Source organism: Panthera tigris, chromosome X, assembly GCF_018350195.1.
Source record: "Panthera tigris isolate Pti1 chromosome X, P.tigris_Pti1_mat1.1, whole genome shotgun sequence".
Classification (NCBI taxonomy): Eukaryota; Metazoa; Chordata; class Mammalia; order Carnivora; family Felidae; genus Panthera; species Panthera tigris.
The window spans coordinates 88,580,496-88,599,805 of NC_056677.1; the positions used below are offsets into that span (position 1 = coordinate 88,580,496).

At 37.4% G+C, this 19,310-nt stretch overlaps 1 protein-coding gene across 3 annotated transcripts in view; it reads left to right on the forward strand.

Annotated features, from left to right (window-relative positions):
* The window catches only part of COL4A5 (collagen type IV alpha 5 chain), a 236,354-nt gene that overhangs the window by 184,318 nt on the left and 32,726 nt on the right, over nucleotides 1-19,310 (forward strand). For all 3 annotated transcript variants that reach the window (XM_042974017.1, XM_042974018.1, XM_042974019.1), the window contains exons 35-36: nucleotides 351-440; nucleotides 861-1,000. In XM_042974017.1, the coding sequence (XP_042829951.1) occupies nucleotides 351-440; nucleotides 861-1,000 (230 nt within the window). The remainder of the gene's footprint in view (nucleotides 1-350; nucleotides 441-860; nucleotides 1,001-19,310) is intronic.

Below are 19,310 nucleotides of genomic sequence, written 5' to 3' on the forward strand. Positions count from 1 at the left end.
TGATAAATACAGTAAGGGTAGTTACACACATACAACAAATAGAACCTTGTTTCCAACTGGAAATGTTTTAGGGCAAGACACCAGATGTCCTGGTAAAATTTTTGCATTTTTAAAACTAATTTGAATTAGGAGACCTCTATCACCATGATTATATTGTAATATGTTCCCAAGGAGATTTCCTAGGTATCTCTTGCCTGTTTTATGCTGAGTTAGATCTGTGGAACTTAATCAGGTATTAAGATTTGATCCATCCAATCCCATGCTTGCATTATAATTACAGCCCACTCCAAGAAACCAGGCAACTTCAATATTGCTGACTTATCTTAATTTAACCAATTTGACTTTTCTAGGTCCCAAAGGTAACCCTGGTCTCCCTGGGAAGCCAGGACTTACAGGACCTCCTGGACTTAAAGGAAGCATTGGTGATATGGGTTTTCCAGGTGAGTGATGGCAGTCTCCCAAATATTTAATCCCACCAATGGAAGATGGCTTTGGAAAATTTGTTATCAAAATAGAGGCTGGTTGTGGATAAAATCAAACTGATGCAATTACTAAGGTAATCCGTGGATAGAGCTCTCCCATCACACAAATATTTGAAGTGGGAATTAATGGACAGAGTTTTAGAAACATTAAGAGTAAGAATCAACAAACATGTATCTTTTCTCTAGCTGTACCCCTTTCACCTAAACTTCCTTGAAAAGTAGGCTTTTAAATAATCCTAGTTATAAAGGATTATTTTTAACTCAGAATTTGCAGAGTTCTTTTTTAAAAAATCTTTTCCCTTGGTCATATGCATCATAGATATGCCATAAATAAAGAATATTTTGTAAAAAAAAATGCATGTTACATGTGTTCAACAGGCCCTCAGGGTGTGAAAGGGTCTCCTGGATCTCCTGGAGTTCCTGGACAACCTGGCTCCCCAGGATTACCTGGACAGAAAGGAGAAAAAGGTGATCCTGGTATTTCAGGCATTGGTCTTCCAGGTCTTCCTGGCCCAAAGGTAATTCTACTCCATGCATATGCCTGAGCAGATGTGATTTTTTTAAAATACTGTGCTCATTCCTAATTCTTCATTAAACAAACTATAGAATGACATGGTATATTCTAGAAATTCATTCCTTCTGTTTTCTCTTATTTTGTAAGGAGATACTTGTAGGGTTTGTAGCCAATCCAAAAAGAGGGGGAAGACATTCTGATTTCTTTGTTTTCCCTCTATCTTAATCTCTGAGTATATTTCAGTAAACCAAAGGTGTATTTTTCCTTTTTAGTGACAGAATTGTTGATCTGTATCCTAATATTATTATAAACGAATATGAAGAGACTTATATAAACAAAGTAACTTACGTAATTAATGAAAGTGCTGTAGTATTCCTAACTGCATATCGGAGGTAGTTCTCTTAAAACAGTTTTACATGCCCCTCTATGCCCCTAGTCAGTGTGAAAACTTTGGTAGTGTTTCTCCACCAATCAAATTTAGGATGTATTTTGGAATCATTAGACTCAGCAAATATTTGATACCTTCTTAATTCCATGTAAAAAGGTGATAGGTCCTACTGATTTGGGGAAGTACTTTTTAGCCAGGAGAGATGCATACATTGTCTATTATATATGTTACAGATGTTTTCTCCTAGTCAATTGTTTGTCTTATAATATTGTTTAATCATTCAGTCAGACTACAAAGCTAGGAAGTATTAGAAAAAGAATAGTGTTACTAAACTTGCATGGAATTAATGAAAATTCCCACTGAGATATGAATTTACTGAATAATGTTTTATTTCCTTTTAAGCTGTCCTTTTTATTTTTTAATTTTTAAAAAAAATTATTATTTTTAATTTTAATTCCAGTATGATTACATACAATGTTATATTGGTTTCAGGTGTACAGTGTAGTGATTCAACACTTCCATACAACACCCCATGCTCATCACAAATGCCCTCCTTAATCCCTGTCATCTATTTAACCCATCCCCCCACCCACATCCTTTATGGTAAACATCTGGTTGTTCTCTATATTTAAAAGTCTGTTTCTTGCTTTTTTTTGTTGTTGTTGTTGTTCAATGATTTTACTCATGTGGAATTTGATCATTTCTTTTTAACAGTATACAAAAAGATTTTAGTTTGATTGTGTAGTCAATCAACTTATTGTAAGAGATAATCAAGAGAAATCTCTGCATATTAACTATAGATTACCAGTGTAAAGTCTATTGAAAGGATTCTGAATTTTTCTGTTCTATTTAAATTTTACCAGCAATACATGACATTAAAAAAATAATAATAATACAGACATGTCAAGGGTAAAAGTGAAAATTTCCTTCATAACATATTTTCTTTATTCCATTCCCTTCCCTATAGAAATCCACTGATAATAATTAGTGTGTAAATTTGAATCCCTTACTATACATTTTTATGTATATATACAAAATTTTGTTTTGTTTTTTCTACATATATTGTATGTGTGTAGAATTATAGAATACATGCTATCCTATATTTGCTTTATCATTTATATCTTTTAATCTTTCTTTTTTAATATATATTAGACAATTTTTGTTGTCACTGTACATTATTTTTAATATTTGCATGATATTCTGTTGTTGCAAATAATATCATAATGAATATTCTTAGACATATCTGTGGACACATGTATAATTAGTTATACTGTATAGATTCCTGAAAGTGTCTAGGTCAAAACATAAGTACATCTAGATTTTTGTCTTATAAAGTTTTATATTAATAGTAATCAATAAACTTGATTTTAAAAATCAAGCAGTATGAAACAATGTGAAACAAAAAGTCCTTTTTCCACACATATACATACCTCAAATTCATAGTTCTTATTATTTTTAATAGTTGTTCACAAAAGACTTTTTTAAATTCTTTTTAATGTCTATTTACTCTTGAGAGAGAGAGAGAGAGGCAGAGAGTGAGCAGGGGAGGGCCAGAGAGAGAGGGAGGCACAGAATCTGAAGCAGGCTCCAGCCTCTGAGCTGTCAGCACAGAGCCCAACATGCGGCTTTAACTCACTAACTGCAAGATCATGACCTGAGCCAAAGTCGGAGACTCAACCGACTGAGCCACCCAGGTGCCCCCAGAAAAGACATTTTATGCACATGTAAGCATGTATGTATGATAAGTATTTCATCAATTTTATTTTTTTTTTAATATTTTTAATGTTTATTTATTTTGGGAAGAGAGAGAGACAGACAGTGTGAGTGGGGGAGGGGCAGAGAGAGCAGGAGACACAGAATCCGAAGCAGGCTCCAGGCTCCAAGCTGTGAGCACAGAGCCTGATGCAGGCTCAAACTCACGAACTGTGAGATCATGACCTGAGCCCAAGTTGGATGCTCAACTGACTGAGCAACCCAGGCGCCCCAGTATTTTATCAGTTTAAGACTCAATTTTTTATATTCAAAATCTCTGATATTGAGGTGCATCTTACAATGGAAAGCATCTTACAATTATAATTGGAAGCATTTTTCCTCAGTTACTGATTCATGAAATGATGCTGCATCTTCCAAATACAGGTATCTTATAGTTTAATTTACACCAAAAAAAATTCATACTATATATCTGCTCCGGACCTAGCTATCATAACTTGGGTATAGGAATTGCTGAGAATTGTTACATTTTGAAAAATAGAGTAGTGAGGGAAAGCTGCTCTAATAACAGTTGATCAAGTGACATGCAGTGAGGGAATGAGTCATTCGAAGACCCTGAGGTGGGAGTGTATCTGACATGTCTGAGGTACATAAACGTGACTAGGGTGGATTAAGCAGAGTGAGTGAGGTGAAACTAAGTAGGTGATGAGATCAGGTGGGTAATGGGAGATAGATTAGAGCCCTTGTGGATCATAGTAAGGGATTTTACTACTGAATGAAATGGGGAGTGACTGGAAGGAGTAACATGATTGTACTTAAATTTAAAAATATATCATAGCTCCTATTTTGGAACCAGATCATAGAGGAATAAGGATGAAAACAGACCAGTTATAACACTATTTAAATAATACAGACCTGATATCTTGATGGTTTGGATCCAGGGCAAGTCAGAAAGATTTGCTTGGAATATGGGAGGAGAGATATCATGGATAACTCTAAAGTTTTTTTCCTAAGGTACTGGAACAATGGAGTTGCTAGATACTGAGACAGGAGAGATGTGGGGAAAGAGATTTAGTGGGAAAGATCAGAAGCATAATCTTCTAATGGTTATAAAAACTCCTATATCCTAATATTATAAAAATAGACTATGTCTTTCTTCTATACTGCATGATTTTGTTCTTTATATTTATATCTTTAATCCATTGGCTTTTTCCATATGTTGTATGAGGTGAGAAGTAGCTTCATTTTTTTCCAAATTAGATATCCAGATAACCCAACTCCATTTGTTTGGAGTAAAGTCTCCATTCCTTACTCATTGATTTGAAATTCCATTTAAATTTTTTTCTAAATGTTTTCCTATATATTTTTTGCTGGGCTGAGCAAATGTTAACATTTATATAATTAAATCAAATTACCATAACTTGTCTCTGAAATTATAATGAATATCAGCAGAAAAACATGTTTCAGTTGGCAAATGTCCATAGTATATTCAACTCTTCAAGCAAGAGGCTAACTTTTAGTTTCTTTCTCTATGCAGCCTTCAAGCAAATTCTAAACTAAATTTGGATACTTGCAGAGCTGATAAAACAAATAAATCATGTATTTGAAGTAGCCTGTTGTTATTTTATCATATAATGGTGACACACTGAAAAATAAGATTTTATACCTCATTTCTACTAGATGCAGGCAGTCCTTCGCACAGTTCTGATATGCACAAATTTGTTGCCACAATTTATTTAAATGACATGAGTCCACAACAGCATGGTTCAAACTCAAGCTACCATGGTATGTTAGCTTTTCAATCCATCAATCTATAAATCACTATATAAATAACAGTCGTGTATCATGATCAGTGAACAATTATTTCAGTTCTTTCAAATTGAATCAGTCATTAATCACTGTGAATCTGATATTCCCTTAATGCCCTGGTAGCAAAGCATGTAGTTGTGTTGCCTCTTTGCCTCTCATTGATAAACCAATGTGAAATTTTATTTTTTTTTAATATATGAAATTTATTGTCAGATTGGTTTCCATACAACACCCAGTACTCATCCCAAAAGGTGCCCTCCTCAATACCCATCCCCCACCCTCCCCTCCCTCCCTCCCCCCATCAACCCTCAGTTTGTTCTCAGTTTTTAACAGTCTCTTATGCTTTGGCTCTCTCCCACTCTAACCTCTTTTTATTTTTTCCTTCCCCTCCCCCATGGGTTTCTGTTAAGTTTCTCAGGATCCACATAAGAGTGAAACCATATGGTATCTGTCTTTCTCTGTATGGCTTATTTCACTTAGCACCACACTCTCCAGTTCCATCCACGTTGCTACAAAAGGCCATATTTCATTCTTTCTCATTGCCTCATAGTATTCCATTGTGTATATAAACCACAATTTCTTTATCCATTCATCAGTTGATGGACATTTAGGCTCTTTCCATAATTTGGCTATTGTTGAGAGTGCTGCTAGAAACATTGGGGTACAAGTGCCCCTATGCATCAGTACTCCTGTATCCCTTGGATAAATTCCTAGCAGTGCTATTGCTGGGTCATAGGGTAGGTCTATTTTTAATTTTCTGAGGAACCTCCACACTGCTTTCCAGAGCGGCTGCACCAATTTGCATTCCCACCAACAGTGCAAGAGGGTTCCCGTTTCTCCACATCCTCGCCAGCATCTATAGTCTCCTGATTTGTTCATTTTGGCCACTCTGACTGGCGTGAGGTGATATCTGAGTGTGGTTTTGATTTGTATTTCCCTGATAAGGAGCGACGTTGAACATCTTTTCATGTGCCTGTTGGCCATCTGGATGTCTTCTTTAGAGAAGTGTCTATTCATGTTTTCTGCCCATTTCTTCACTGGGTTATTTGTTTTTCGGGTGTGGAGTTTGGTGAGCTCTTTATAGATTTTGGATACGAGCCCTTTGTCCGATATGTCATTTGCAAATATCTTTTCCCATTCCGTTGGTTGCCTTTTAGTTTTGTTGGTTGTTTCCTTTGCTGTGCAGAAGCTTTTTATCTTCATAAGGTCCCAGTAATTCACTTTTGCTTTTAATTCCCTTGCCTTTGGGGATGTGTCGAGTAAGACATTGCTACAGCTGAGGTCAGAGAGGTCTTTTCCTGCTTTCTCCTCTAGGGTTTTGATCGTTTCCTGTCTCACATTCAGGTCCTTTATCCATTTTTAGTTTATGTTTGTGAATGGTGTGAGAAAGTAGTCTAGTTTCAACCTTCTGCATGTTGCTGTCCAGTTCTCCCAGCACCATTTGTTAAAGAGATTGTCTTTTTTCCATTGGATGTTCTTTCCTGCTTTGTCAAAGATGAGTTGGCCATACGTTTGTGGGTCTAGTTCTGGGATTTCTATTCTATTCCATTGGTCTATGTGTCTGTTTTTGTGCCAATCCCATGCTGTCTTGATGATGACAGCTTTGTAGTAGAGGCTAAAGTCTGGGATTGTGATGCCTCCTGCTTTGGTCTTCTTCTTCAAAATTACTTTGGCTATTCGGGGCCTTTTGTGGTTCCATATGAATTTTAGGATTGCTTGTTCTAGCTTCGAGAAGAATGCTGGTGCAATTTTGATTGGGATTGCATTGAATGTGTAGATAGCTTTGGGTAGTATTGACATTTTGACAATATTTATTCTTCCAATCCATGAGCAGGGAATGTCTTTCTATTTCTTTATATCTTCTTCAATTACCTTCATAAGCTTTCTATAGTTTTCACCATACAGATCTTGTACATCTTTGGTTCGATTTATTCCTAGGTATTTTATGCTTCTTGGTGCAATTGTGAATGGGATCAGTTTCTTTATTTGTCTTTCTATTGCTTCATTGTTAGTGTATAAGAATGCAACTGATTTCTGTACATTGATTTTGTATCCTGCAACTTTGCTGAATTCATGTATCAGTTCGAGCAGACTTTTGGTGGAGTCTGTCGGGTTTTCCATGTATAATATCATGTCATCTGCAAAAAGCGAAAGCTTGACTTCATCTTTGCCAATTTTGATGCCTTTGATTTCCTTTTGTTGTCTGATTGCTGATGCTAGAACTTCCAGCACTATGTTAAACAACAGCGGTGAGAGTGGACATCCCTGTCGTGTTCCTGATCTCAGGGAAAAAGCTCTCAGTTTTTCCCCGTTGAGGATGATGTTAGCTATGGGCTTTTCATAAATTGCTTTTATGATCTTTAAGTATGTTCTTTCTATCCCGACTTTCTCAAGGGTTTTTATTAAGAAAGGGTGCTGGATTTTGTCAAAGGCCTTTTCTGCATCGATTGACAGGATCATATGGTTCTTCTCTTTTTTTTTGTTAATGTGATGTATCACGTTGATTGATTTGCGAATGTTGAACCAGCCCTGCATCCCAGGAATGAATCCCACTTGATCATGGTGAATAATTCTTTTTCTATGCCGTTGAATTCCATTTGCTAGTATCTTATTGAGAATTTTTGCATCCATATTCATCAGGGATATTGGCCTGTAGTTCTCTTTTTTTACTGGGTCTCTGTCTGGTTTAGGAATCAAAGTAATACTGGCTTCATAGAATGAGTGGAAGTTTTCCTTCCCTTTCTATTTCTTGGAATAGCTTGAGAAGGATAGGTATTATCTCTGCTTTAAACGTCTGGTAGAACTCCCCTGGGAAGCCACCTGGTCCTGGACTCTTATTTGTTGGGAGATTTTTGATAACCGATTCAATTTCTTCGCTGGTTATGGGTCTGTTCAAGCTTTCTATTTCCTCCTGATTGAGTTTTGGAAGAGTGTGGGTGTTTAGGAATTTGTCCATTTCTTCCAGGTTGTCCAATTTGTTGGCATATAATTTTTCATAGTATTCCCTGATAATTGTTTGTATCTCTGAGGGATTGGTTGTAATAATTCCATTTTCATTCATGATTTTATCTATTTGGGCCATCTCCCTTTTCTTTTTGAGAAGCCTGGCTAGAGGTTTGTCAATTTTGTTTATTTTTTCAAAAAACCAACTCTTGGTTTCGTTGATCTGCTCTACCATTTTTTTAGATTCTATATTGTTTATTTCTGCTCTGATCTTTATGATTTCTCTTCTTCTGCTGGGTTTAGGCTGCCTTTGCTGTTCTGCTTCTATTTCCTTTAGGTGTGCTGTTAGATTTTGTATTTGGGATTTTTCTTGTTTCTTGAGATAGGCCTGGATTGCAATGTATTTTCCTCTCAGGACTGCCTTCGCTGCGTCCCAAAGCGTTTGGATTGTTGTATTTTCATTTTCATTTGTTTCCATATATTTTTTAATTTCTTCTCTAATTGCCTGGTTGACCCACTCATTCGTTAGTAGGGTGTTCTTTAACCTCCATGCTTTTGGAGGTTTTCCAGACTTTTTCTTGTGGTCGATTTCAAGCTTCATAGCATTGTGGTCTGAAAGTATGCATGGTATAATTTCAATTCTTGTAAACTTATGAAGGGCTGTTTTGTGACCCAGTATATGATCTATCTTGGAGAATGTTCCATGTGCACTCGAGAAGAAAGTATATTCTGTTGCTTTGGGATGCAGAGTTCTAAATATATCTGTCAAGTCCATCTGATCCAATGTATCATTCAGGGCCCTTGTTTCTTTATTGACCATGTGTCTAGATGATCTATCCATTTCTGTAAGTGGGGTGTTAAAGTCCCCTGCAATGACCACATTCTTATCAATAAGGTTGCTTATGTTTATGAGTAATTGTTTTATATATTTGGGGGCTCCGGTATTCGGCGCATAGACATTTATAATTGTTAGCTCTTCCTGATGGATAGACCCTGTAATTATTATATAATGCCCTTCTTCATCTCTTGTTACAGCCTTTAATTTAAAGTCTAGTTTGTCTGATATAAGTATGGCTACTCCAGCTTTCTTTTGGCTTCCAATAGCATGATAAATAGTTCTCCATCCCCTCACTCTCAATCTAAAAGTGTCCTCAGATCTCAAATGAGTCTCTTGTAGACAGCAAATAGATGGGTCTTGTTTTTTTATCCATTCTGATAGCCTATGTCTTTTGGTTGGCGCATTTAATCCATTTACATTCAGTGTTATTATAGAAAGATACGGGTTTAGAGTCATTGTGATGTCTGTATGTTTTATGCTTGTAGCGATGTCTCTGGTACTTTGTCTCACAGGATCCCCCTTAGGATCTCTTGTAGGGCTGGTTTAGTGGTGACGAATTCCTTCAGTTTTTGTTTGTTTGGGAAGACCTTTATCTCTCCTTCTATTCTAAATGACAGACTTGCTGGATAAAGGATTCTCGGCTGCATATTTTTTCTGTTTAGCACACTGAAGATCTCGTGCCAATCCTTTCTGGCCTGCCAAGTTTCAAAAGAGAGATCAGTCACGAGTCTTATAGGTCTCCCTTTATATGTGAGGGCACGTTTATCCCTTGCTGCTTTCAGAATTTTCTCTTTATCCTTGTATTTTGCCAGTTTCACTATGATATGTCATGCAGAAGATCGATTCAAGTGATGTCTGAAGGGAGTTCTCTGTGCCTCTTGGATTTCAATGCCTTTTTCCTTTCCCAGTTCAGGGAAGTTCTCAGCTATAATTTCTTCAAGTACCCCTTCAGCACCTTTCCCTCTCTCTTCCTCCTCTGGGATACCAATTATGCGTATATTATTTCTTTTTAGTGTATCACTTAGTTCTCTAATTTTCCCCTCATACTCCTGGATTTTTTTGTCTCTCTTTCTCTCAGCTTCCTCTTTTTCCATAACTTTATCTTCTAGTTCACCTATTCTCTCCTCTGCCTCTTCAATCCGAGCTGTCGTCGTTTCCATTTTGTTTTGCATTTCGTTTAAAGCGCTTTTCAGCTCCTCGTGACTGTTCCTTAGTCCCTTGATCTCTGTAGCAAGAGATTCTCTGCTGTCCTCTATACTGTTTTCAAGTCCAGCGATTAATTTTATGACTATTATTCTAAATTCACTTTCTGTTATATTATTTAAATCCTTTTTGATCAGTTCATTAGCTGTTGTTATTTCCTGGAGATTCTTCTGAGGGGAATTCTTCCGTTTGGTCATTTTGGAGAGTCCCTGGAGTGGTGAGGACCTGCAGGGCACTTCCCCTGTGCTGTGGTGTATAACTGGAGTTGGTGGGCGGGGCCGCAGTCCGACCTGATGTCTGTCCCCAGCCCACTGCTGGGGCCACAGTCAGACTGGTGTGTGCCTTCTCTTCCCCTCTCCTAGGGGCAGGATTCACTGTGGGGTGGCGTGGCCCGTCTGGGCTACTTGCACACTGCCAGGCTTGTGGTGCTGGGGATCTGGCGTATTAGCTGGGGTGGGTAGGCAAGGTGCACGGGGGCAGGAGGGGCAGGCTTAGCTCGCTTCTCCTTAGGTGATCCACTTCAGGAGGGGCCCTGTGGCCGCGGGAGGGAGTCAGATCCGCTGCCGGAGGTTTGGCTCCACAGAAGCACAGAGTTGGGTGTTTGCGCAAAGCAAGCAAGTTCCCTGGCAGGAACTGGTTCCCTTTGGGATTTTGGCTGGGGGATGGGCGGGGGAGATGGCGCTGGCGAGCGCCTTTGTTCCCCACCAAACTGAGCTCTGTTGTCCGGGAGCTCAGCAGCTCTCCCTCCCTTTGTCCTCCAGCCTTCCTGCTTTCTGAGCAGAGCTGTTAACTTATGACCTCCCAGACGCGAAGTCGCGCTTGCTGTCGGAACACAGTCCGTCAGGCCCCTCCGCTTTTGCCTGCCAGACTCGGGGGCTCCACTTGGTCGGCGAGCCGCCCCTCCGCCCCGGCTCCTTCCCGCCAGTCCGTGGAGCGCGCACCGCCTCGCCACCCTTCCTACCCTCTTCCATGGGCCTCTCGTCTGCGCTTGGCTCCGGAGACTCCGTTCTGCTAGGTGGTTTTCTGTGTTATTTAGGCAGGTGTAGGTGGAATCTAAGTGATCAGCAGGACACGCGGTGAGCCCAGCATCCTCCTATGCTGCCATCTTCCAACTTCCATCACCAATGTGAAATTTTAAAAAGACGGTTACTCAAAGGAGAAAATTAACCAACAGAAATGAAAGTGTAGCAAAAAAAAAAAATGGAAAACGGCAACACTGGAATGTTGACACTGACACCATTGACAGATTTTAGACTTTAGAGGTGAGAGACTTTAGAGGTGTAGACAAGGAAGTTTGTGAAAGAAAACTTAGCAATATATGACTTTTCTCTTTACATATATAACTTACATGAAGAGAGATTTTAAAGTTGTGAGAAAAGTTTTTAAAGGTCATGGAGCAATCATATTTTTCTCATTAATTATGAAGACCTCTTTAGCATGGTTTCAGCTTGCATCTTCATTTTTGTTGTTCCATACTATTGTGCAAAGTGAGTAGTGCCTATGTTATAAAGAAAGAGTAGAATTAACATTTTAGGAGACATAATAGTATTATTGGGGGATGGCAAGCATAAGAAAGAATTCTATAATTCGTGAGTTGCTAAGAAACAAGGATAGTGGTAGGGCAGTAGAAGATGTAGGCATAAGAAGATCCTGAACATACCTCTTCTCATGGACAAAACAAATCTATAGCTACATAGAGAACACTTAATTCCCTCTGAAAAAGACCTGAAAACTAACTGAACAGCTTTTTTCACAACAAATAGTAAAAGGGCCACATAGTGGTTAGCAGAGGCAGAGATACTGACTCATCCAAAACCCTACCCCTGCCATGATGACCCACAATCAGAAGGGATCTCACAAATCTGGGGCTATTCCCTGAGGAGTGAGGGATTCATGCCCCACATCAAGCATGCTAACCCCTGGGGCCTGTAACAGGGAGACAATCCTGCAAAACATCTGGCTTTGAAGACCAAAGGAGCTTACATCCAAAGGGCTGTCGGGAACTGAAACACCTTTCTTAAAGAACTTGCATGCAAACTCACTCACCTTAGGAACCAGTGAAAAGACAACAGTTTGAAAAATGTCTACACTATATGTGAAGGAGATTCATTTGCTAGTATTAAAACATCTGCCAGAGCACGTTGGACCTCTCTCCAGGGTTGGAAGTGCTGGAAGCCACCATTTTTGTACTCTCCCTCTACGTTGATAGTGCTGGCAAGTGTGACCTAGCCTTGCACTCTCCCATTACCCCACTAAAGATGGCTGGCAAGCACCAGCCCTAGATTCTCCTTCATTCCTGCAAAAGTCGAGAGTGACATGCCAGTTCTGTGCTCTTCAGTGGCCCCCACAAAAACCTGCAGGTGCACGCAGTCCATACTGGGGTCACTCCGTAGTCATCTGGCTCTGGTGGCCAGGGGGCTTGAATTCCTGAATCCCACAAAACTAATAATCAGACAGACAGTTCTTGGCATGCTACCATCACCAGGGGACTACACAGACAGCAGACTAAACCAAACCCCCAGTCTGTCTGTGAAAAGGGACATGCCTTGGAGTTTCAGCCTGAGGGGCAGACTTAAAGTTTGCCATACACGTGGGGGCACCTGGGTGGCTCAGTCAGTTAGGTGTCTGACTTCAGCTCAGGTCATGATCTCGCAGTTCGTGAGTTCGAGTCCCACGTCGGGCTCTGTGCTGACAGCTCAGAGCCTGGAGCCTGCTTCAGATTCTGTGTCTCCCTCTCTTTCCGCCTTCCTCTGCCCCCCCCCAAAATAAAATAAATGTTAAAAAAAAAAGTTTGTCATACGTCTGGAGGCTACAAGGGTGCTCTCAGGGAATGTAGGCTGGAGGATACCATCTTTGCATTCTTCCTCAGCCTTGCTACAGTTTGCTGGTACCTCCCAGAAAGGAACTGATACATTTGCCTGAAGCCCTGATTTTTGCAACACCTCCAGTTCCACCTGGTCTGCAGGCCAGCAGGGTTTACTATTGTGATATCACAGGACTATATATATTTGCGTACTTTTAAAGCTTCTGCCTGAGGATATGGTTTCCAATCAGCCTGAAACTAGGTGCTGACTTGAGATTCCTCCCTTTAGAACACTGAGAGGTCTTGGCACACCATCAGCAGCCAGTACATGTCAAGAGTAAATTTGGCTGCTTAGACAGTTACAAAGGTTTGAGAGACAACAAAGAACAAGGGCTAAGGTTGACCAATAAATTGGATCTTTTACACAAGGCTATTCCTTCAAGACCAGGAGAAGTAGCTGTTTTGCTGAAGAATACAATAACAGAATTGAAAAATATACATACAGGAGGGGTGGAAGAGCAGACTACATGAAGCACAATAAAGTGATCTAGAAGACAGGGCAATGGAACTCACCCAAACAGAACTTCAAAAGAGGAAAAAAAAATATACTGAAAAGTAAAGATGGCTTAAGGGAATTATGAGACAACACAAATCTCAATAACATTTGCATTATAGGGGTCCTAGAAGAAGAGAGAGATAAAGGAGAAGGAAATTTGTTTAAAGAAATAATAGCTGAAAACCTCCCTAATCTGAGGAAGGGAACATTCAGATCAAGAAAACCCACAGAGGCCCAAATAAGATCAACCCAAAAAGATCAACACTAAGACACATTATAATAAAATTGTCAAAAGTTAAAGAGAGAATCTTAAAAGCAGCAAAAGGAAGACCCCTGCTATGTACAAGGGAACCCCAATAAGACTATAAGCAGATTTTTCAGCAGAAGTTTTGTAGGAAAGAAGAGAATGGAACAATTCAAAATCCTGAAAAGAAGAAACTTCCAAACAAGAATACCCTCCCCAGCCAAGTTATCATTCAGAGTTGAGGGGGAGATAAAGACTTTTCCAGACAATCAAAAGCTAAAAGAGTTCATTACCACTAAACTGACTTATAAGAGATATTAAAAAGGTACATCTTTAAGCTGAAAAGAAAGTGCATTGATTAGTGACAAGAAAACATGTGACTGTATAAATCTCAAAGGTGAAAATAAATACATAGTAAAGGTAGTGGATTAATTACTTACATATCTAGTATGAAAGTTAAAAGACAAAAGTAGTAAAAATAACTGTACAATAATCAGTTAAGGGATGCACAAAATTAGAAGATGTAAAATGTGATATCAAAAACATAAAATCAGGGGGGAGTAAAAATGTAGTTTTGAATTGTGTTCAAACTGAAGTTGCTGTCAACTTAAAATAGATTTTAGTATATCTAGGTTGTTACAAGTGCACCTCATGGTAACCACAAAGCAAAAACCTATAATAGAAAAACAAAAGATAATTAGAAAGCAATATAATCATAACACTAAAGAAAGTCATCAAACCACAACAGAAGAGAGCAAAAGAAGGAACAGAGAGGAACTACAAAACAGCCAGAAAACAGTTAACAAAATGTCAATAGCTGCATACCTATCAATAATTACTTTAAGTGTAAATCGACTAAATTCTTCAATCAAAAGACACTGTGTGATGATTTTTAAAAAGACCTAGTTATGGCTCCTGAGTGGCTCAGTCGATTAGGTGTCTGATTCTTGATTTCAGCTGAGGTCATGATCTTGTGGTTCATAAGATCGAGCCCCATGTCGGGCTCTGTGCTAACAGTGCAGAGCCTGCTTAGGATTCTTAATCACCTCTCTCTACCTCTCCCCCACTTGTGCTCACTCTTGCTCTCTCTCTCAAATAATAAATAAATAAACTTTTATAAATAAATAAATAAACAAACCCAGTTATATGCTGCCTACAGGAAATTCACTTCATGTGTAAGGACACACAGAGACGGAAAGTAAAGGATTGGAAAAAAGATACCCCACATAAATGGAAACCAAAAGAAAGCCAGGGTAGCTATACTTATATCACAGAAAATAGACTTTAAAAGAAAGTATTAAAAGACAGGGGCATTACATAATGATAAAGCAACCACTCTAACAAGAGGATATAATATTTGTAAATATTTATGCACCCAACATAGTGGCACCTAAATAAATAAAGCAAATATTCACAAACCTAAAGGGAGAAATTGACAGCAATATAATAATAGTATGGGAATTCAATATACCACTTGCATCAGTAGATAGTTTATCCAGACAGAAAATCAATAAGGAAACATCTACCTTAAATTACACCAAATGAACTTAATATATATAAAACTTTCCATCCCAAAGCAGCAGAATACACATTCTTTTCAAATGCACATGGAACATTATCCAAGGTAGTTCATATGTTGGGCTATGAAACAAGTCTCAGTAAGTTTAAGAAGATTCAAATCGTATCAAGCATCTTTTCTGAATGCCACATACTGGCATGAAACTGAAATCAATTACAACAAAAAATGAAAAAAAACCCAAATAAGTGGAGATTAAACAACATGCTACTGAACAACCAGTGGGCCAATGAAGAAATCAAAGGAAAAATTAAAAAATACCTTGAGAAAAATGAAAATGGAAATACAGCCTACCAGAATATATGATGTGAAGGAAAAGCTGTTCTAAACGGAAGGTTCATAGTGATACAGGCCTACCTCAAGAAACAAGAAAAATATCAAACTAAATTTACACCTAAAGGAACTAGAAGAAGAAAAACAAACGCAGCTCAAAGTTAGAAGGAAGGAAATTAAAAAGGTCAAAGTACAAATAAATAAAATAGAGACTAAAAAGACATAAAAAAAGATCAGTGAAACTAAGAGCTGGTTCTTTGAAAAGATAAGCAAAATTGACAAACCTTTAGCTAGACTCGCCAAGAGAGGGCTCAAATAAGTAAATTAAATAAATAAAATCAGAAATGAAAGAGAAGGATTTACAACTGATACCACAGAAATACAAAAGATCATAAAAAACTATTATGAACAATTATATGTCAACACATTGGAGAGCCTAGAAGCGATGAATAAATTCCTAGAAATATACAGCCTTCCCAGACTGAATCAAGAAGGATTAGAAAATCTGAATAAACCAATTACTAGTAAAGAGATTGAATCAGTAATCAAAAAAGAAGGAAAAAAAGAAGAAAACCTCCCAGTAAAGTCCAGAGCTAGACATTTTCACGGGTGAATTCTACCAAACACTTAAAGAAGATTTAATACATATCCTTCTCAAAATTTTCCAAAAAATTGAAGAAGAGAGAACACTTTTGAAGTCATTTTATGAGCATTACACTGATACCTAAACCAGATAAGGACACCACAAAAAAAAGCAAAAATTTACAGGCCTGTATACCTAATAAACAGATGCAAAAGTCCTCAACAAAATATTAACAAAGTAAATGAAACAATACAACAGCAATTAAAAGGATCATATACCATGCTCAAGTGAAACTTATTCCAGAGGTGCATGAATGGTTTACATCTACAAATCAATCAATATGATACATCACATTAACAAAATAAAGGATGAAAATCATATGATCATCTCAATAGATGTAGGAAAGATATTTGACAAAATTTAACATCCATTTATGATAAAAAACTCAACAAAGTGGGTACAGAGGAATTTACCTCAACATAATATGGGTCATATATTAGAAGCCCACAGCTACCATCATTCTCAATGGTGAAAAGTTGAAAGTTTCTCCTCTAAGATTAGAAACAAAACAAGGATGCTCACTTTTGCCACTTTCATTTAAGATAGCATTGGAAATCCTAGCTAGAGCAAGAAAGCAAGAAAAAGCAATGAAAGATATCCACATTGGAAAAGAAGGAGTAAAAGCTGTCACTATTTGCAGACAAATATATGTATACATATGTATGTATATTTATACTTTATACTTATATTTATAAAAGACCCTAAAGTCTCCAACAAAAAATGTTAGAGCTAATAAAAAAATTCAGGAAAGTCACTGAGTACATAATCAGCATTCAAAAATCTGTTGCATTTCTATATACTAACAACAAACTATCAGAAAGAGAAATTAAGGAAACACTCCCTTTACAATTGCATTAAAAAGAATAAAATACTTAGGAGTAAATTTAACCAAGGAGATGAAAAACCTACACTGTGAAAATGATGACATTGACGAACGATTGAAGACACAAATGTGAAGATATTCTATGCTCATGGATTGGAATAATTAATATTGTTAAAATTTTCATATTACCCAAAGCAATATATAGATTCATTGCAATCCTTTTCAAAATCCCAATGGTATTTTCAAAGAAATAAACAATCTTAAAATTTGTATAGAACCACAAAAGATTTTGAATAGCCAAAGCAATCTTGACAAAGAACAAAGCTGGAAGTATCACACTCTCTGATTTCAAACTATATTACAAAGCTGTAGTAATCCAAACAATATGGTATTGGCATAAAAACAAACACAGGTCAGTGGAATAGAATAGAGAACCCAGAAATAAACCCACACAAATATAGTCAATTAATTTATGACAAAGCAAGAATATACAATGCGGAAAACAGTCATTTTAATAAATGGTGTTGGGAAAACCTACAGCCACAGGCAAAAGAATGAAACTAGACTACTACCTTATACCATATACAAAAATTAACTGAAAATGGGTTAGATTTAAATGTAAAACCTGAAACCATAAAACTAGAAGAACACAGGCAAGTTCCTTGACCTTCATCTTGGTGATGTTTTTCTTGTATTTTGAAAAGCAAAGGCAACAAAAGCATAATAAACAGGTGGGACTACATCAAACAGATCTGCACAGCAAAGGAAATCATCAAGTGAAAAGGCAACCTACTGAATGGGAGAAAATATTTGCAAGTCATATATCGATAAGGAGTTAATATCCAAACTGTGCAAAGAACTCATACGATCAATACTAAAAATGAAACAAAGAATACAACTAAAAATTACCAGAGCAACTGAATAAACATTTTTCCAAAGAAGGCATACTAATGACCAACAGGTACATGAAAAGGTACTTAAATCACTAATCATCAGGGAAATGCAAATCAAAACCACCATGAGGGCACCTGGGTGGCTTAGTCTGTTAAGCATCCAGCTCTTGATTTCAACTGAGGCCATGATCTCACAATTAGGTTCTTAAGATCCAGCACTGGACTGGGTCAGGCTGGTGCTGACAGCACAGAGCCTGTTTGGGATTCTCTCTCCTCTCTCTCTGCCCTTCTCTCTCTCTCTTTCTCTAAAAAAATAAATAAATAAAACAAGGGAGATATCACTTCACACCTGTTAAAATGGCTACTATCAAAAAGACATATTTCCGCAAGTTTTGGCAAGATGGGGAGAAAAGGGAATCCTTGTGCACTGTTGGTGAGAATGTAAATTGGTGCAGCCACTATGAAAAACAGTATGGAGGTTCCTCAAAAAAATAAAAATAGAAGTACCATGGGTATTTATCTAAGAAAATGAAAACACTAACTTGAAAAGGTATATGCATCCCTCTGTTCGTGGCAGCATTATTTACAATAGCCAAGATGTGGAAGCAAACCAATTGTCCATTGGTATATGAATGGATAAAAAAAATATGGGATTAAATGAATAAAGAAAATATGGGATATATATACAATGGGATATTATTGAACCATATAAAAGAATGAAGTCTTGCCATTTGTGACAACATGGATGGACCTTGAGGCCATTATGCTAAGTGAAATAAGTTAGAGAAAGGCAAATACCCTATGATTTAACTTGTATGTGTCTAAAAATAGACAATTTTTTTTTTCAAAATGAGCTAATAAATACAGAGAACAAAGTTGTGGTTGCCAGAGATGGGGATGGAGCATTGGAGAGTGGGTAAAATGTATGATGGAGGTTAAAAAGTACAAACTTATAACGTACAACACAGTGACTATAGTTAATAGTGTGTCATATATTGAAAGTTGCTAAGAGAGTAAGCCTTAAAAATTTTTATCACAAGAACAAAAAACTTTGTAACTATGGTGATGGATGTTAACTAGACTTATTATGGTGATCATTTCACAATATATACAAATATCAAATTGTGTTGTACACCTGAAACTAATATAAGGTTATATGTCAATTTTGTCTAAATGAAAAAGAACTATATCAAGTAATTACATTTGAAGAAATGTAGGTATTTGTGGTTTAAGTCTATTCGAGTCATGTCTTGCTTCTGTTTTGTAATAAAATCTTCTCTTCTCAGAGTGATTTACATGATTTTGTCCAGTATGTTTTTGAATACAAAAACAGTTTTTGAAGCTCATTGTTTTCTCTGCAAGTTTGTGAATAATAAAAATTTAGATAAAACTTAAACTAGCAACTCTTAGTCCTTTTCAAAAGCCCTGGTAAAACATTTACTTTCCTTTTAGAATTTAAAGTAGGGTCATAGAGTGGTGAAAAGAATTGTAGGGGGGATCCAAGTGCTGGTTGAAATTATAGATTGTAGAATTTCACATACTTTATCATAAATCATCAAGTGCTCATGTACTGCCTTTCAGGTTTGCCATTAGCAGATGATTGGAATATTCT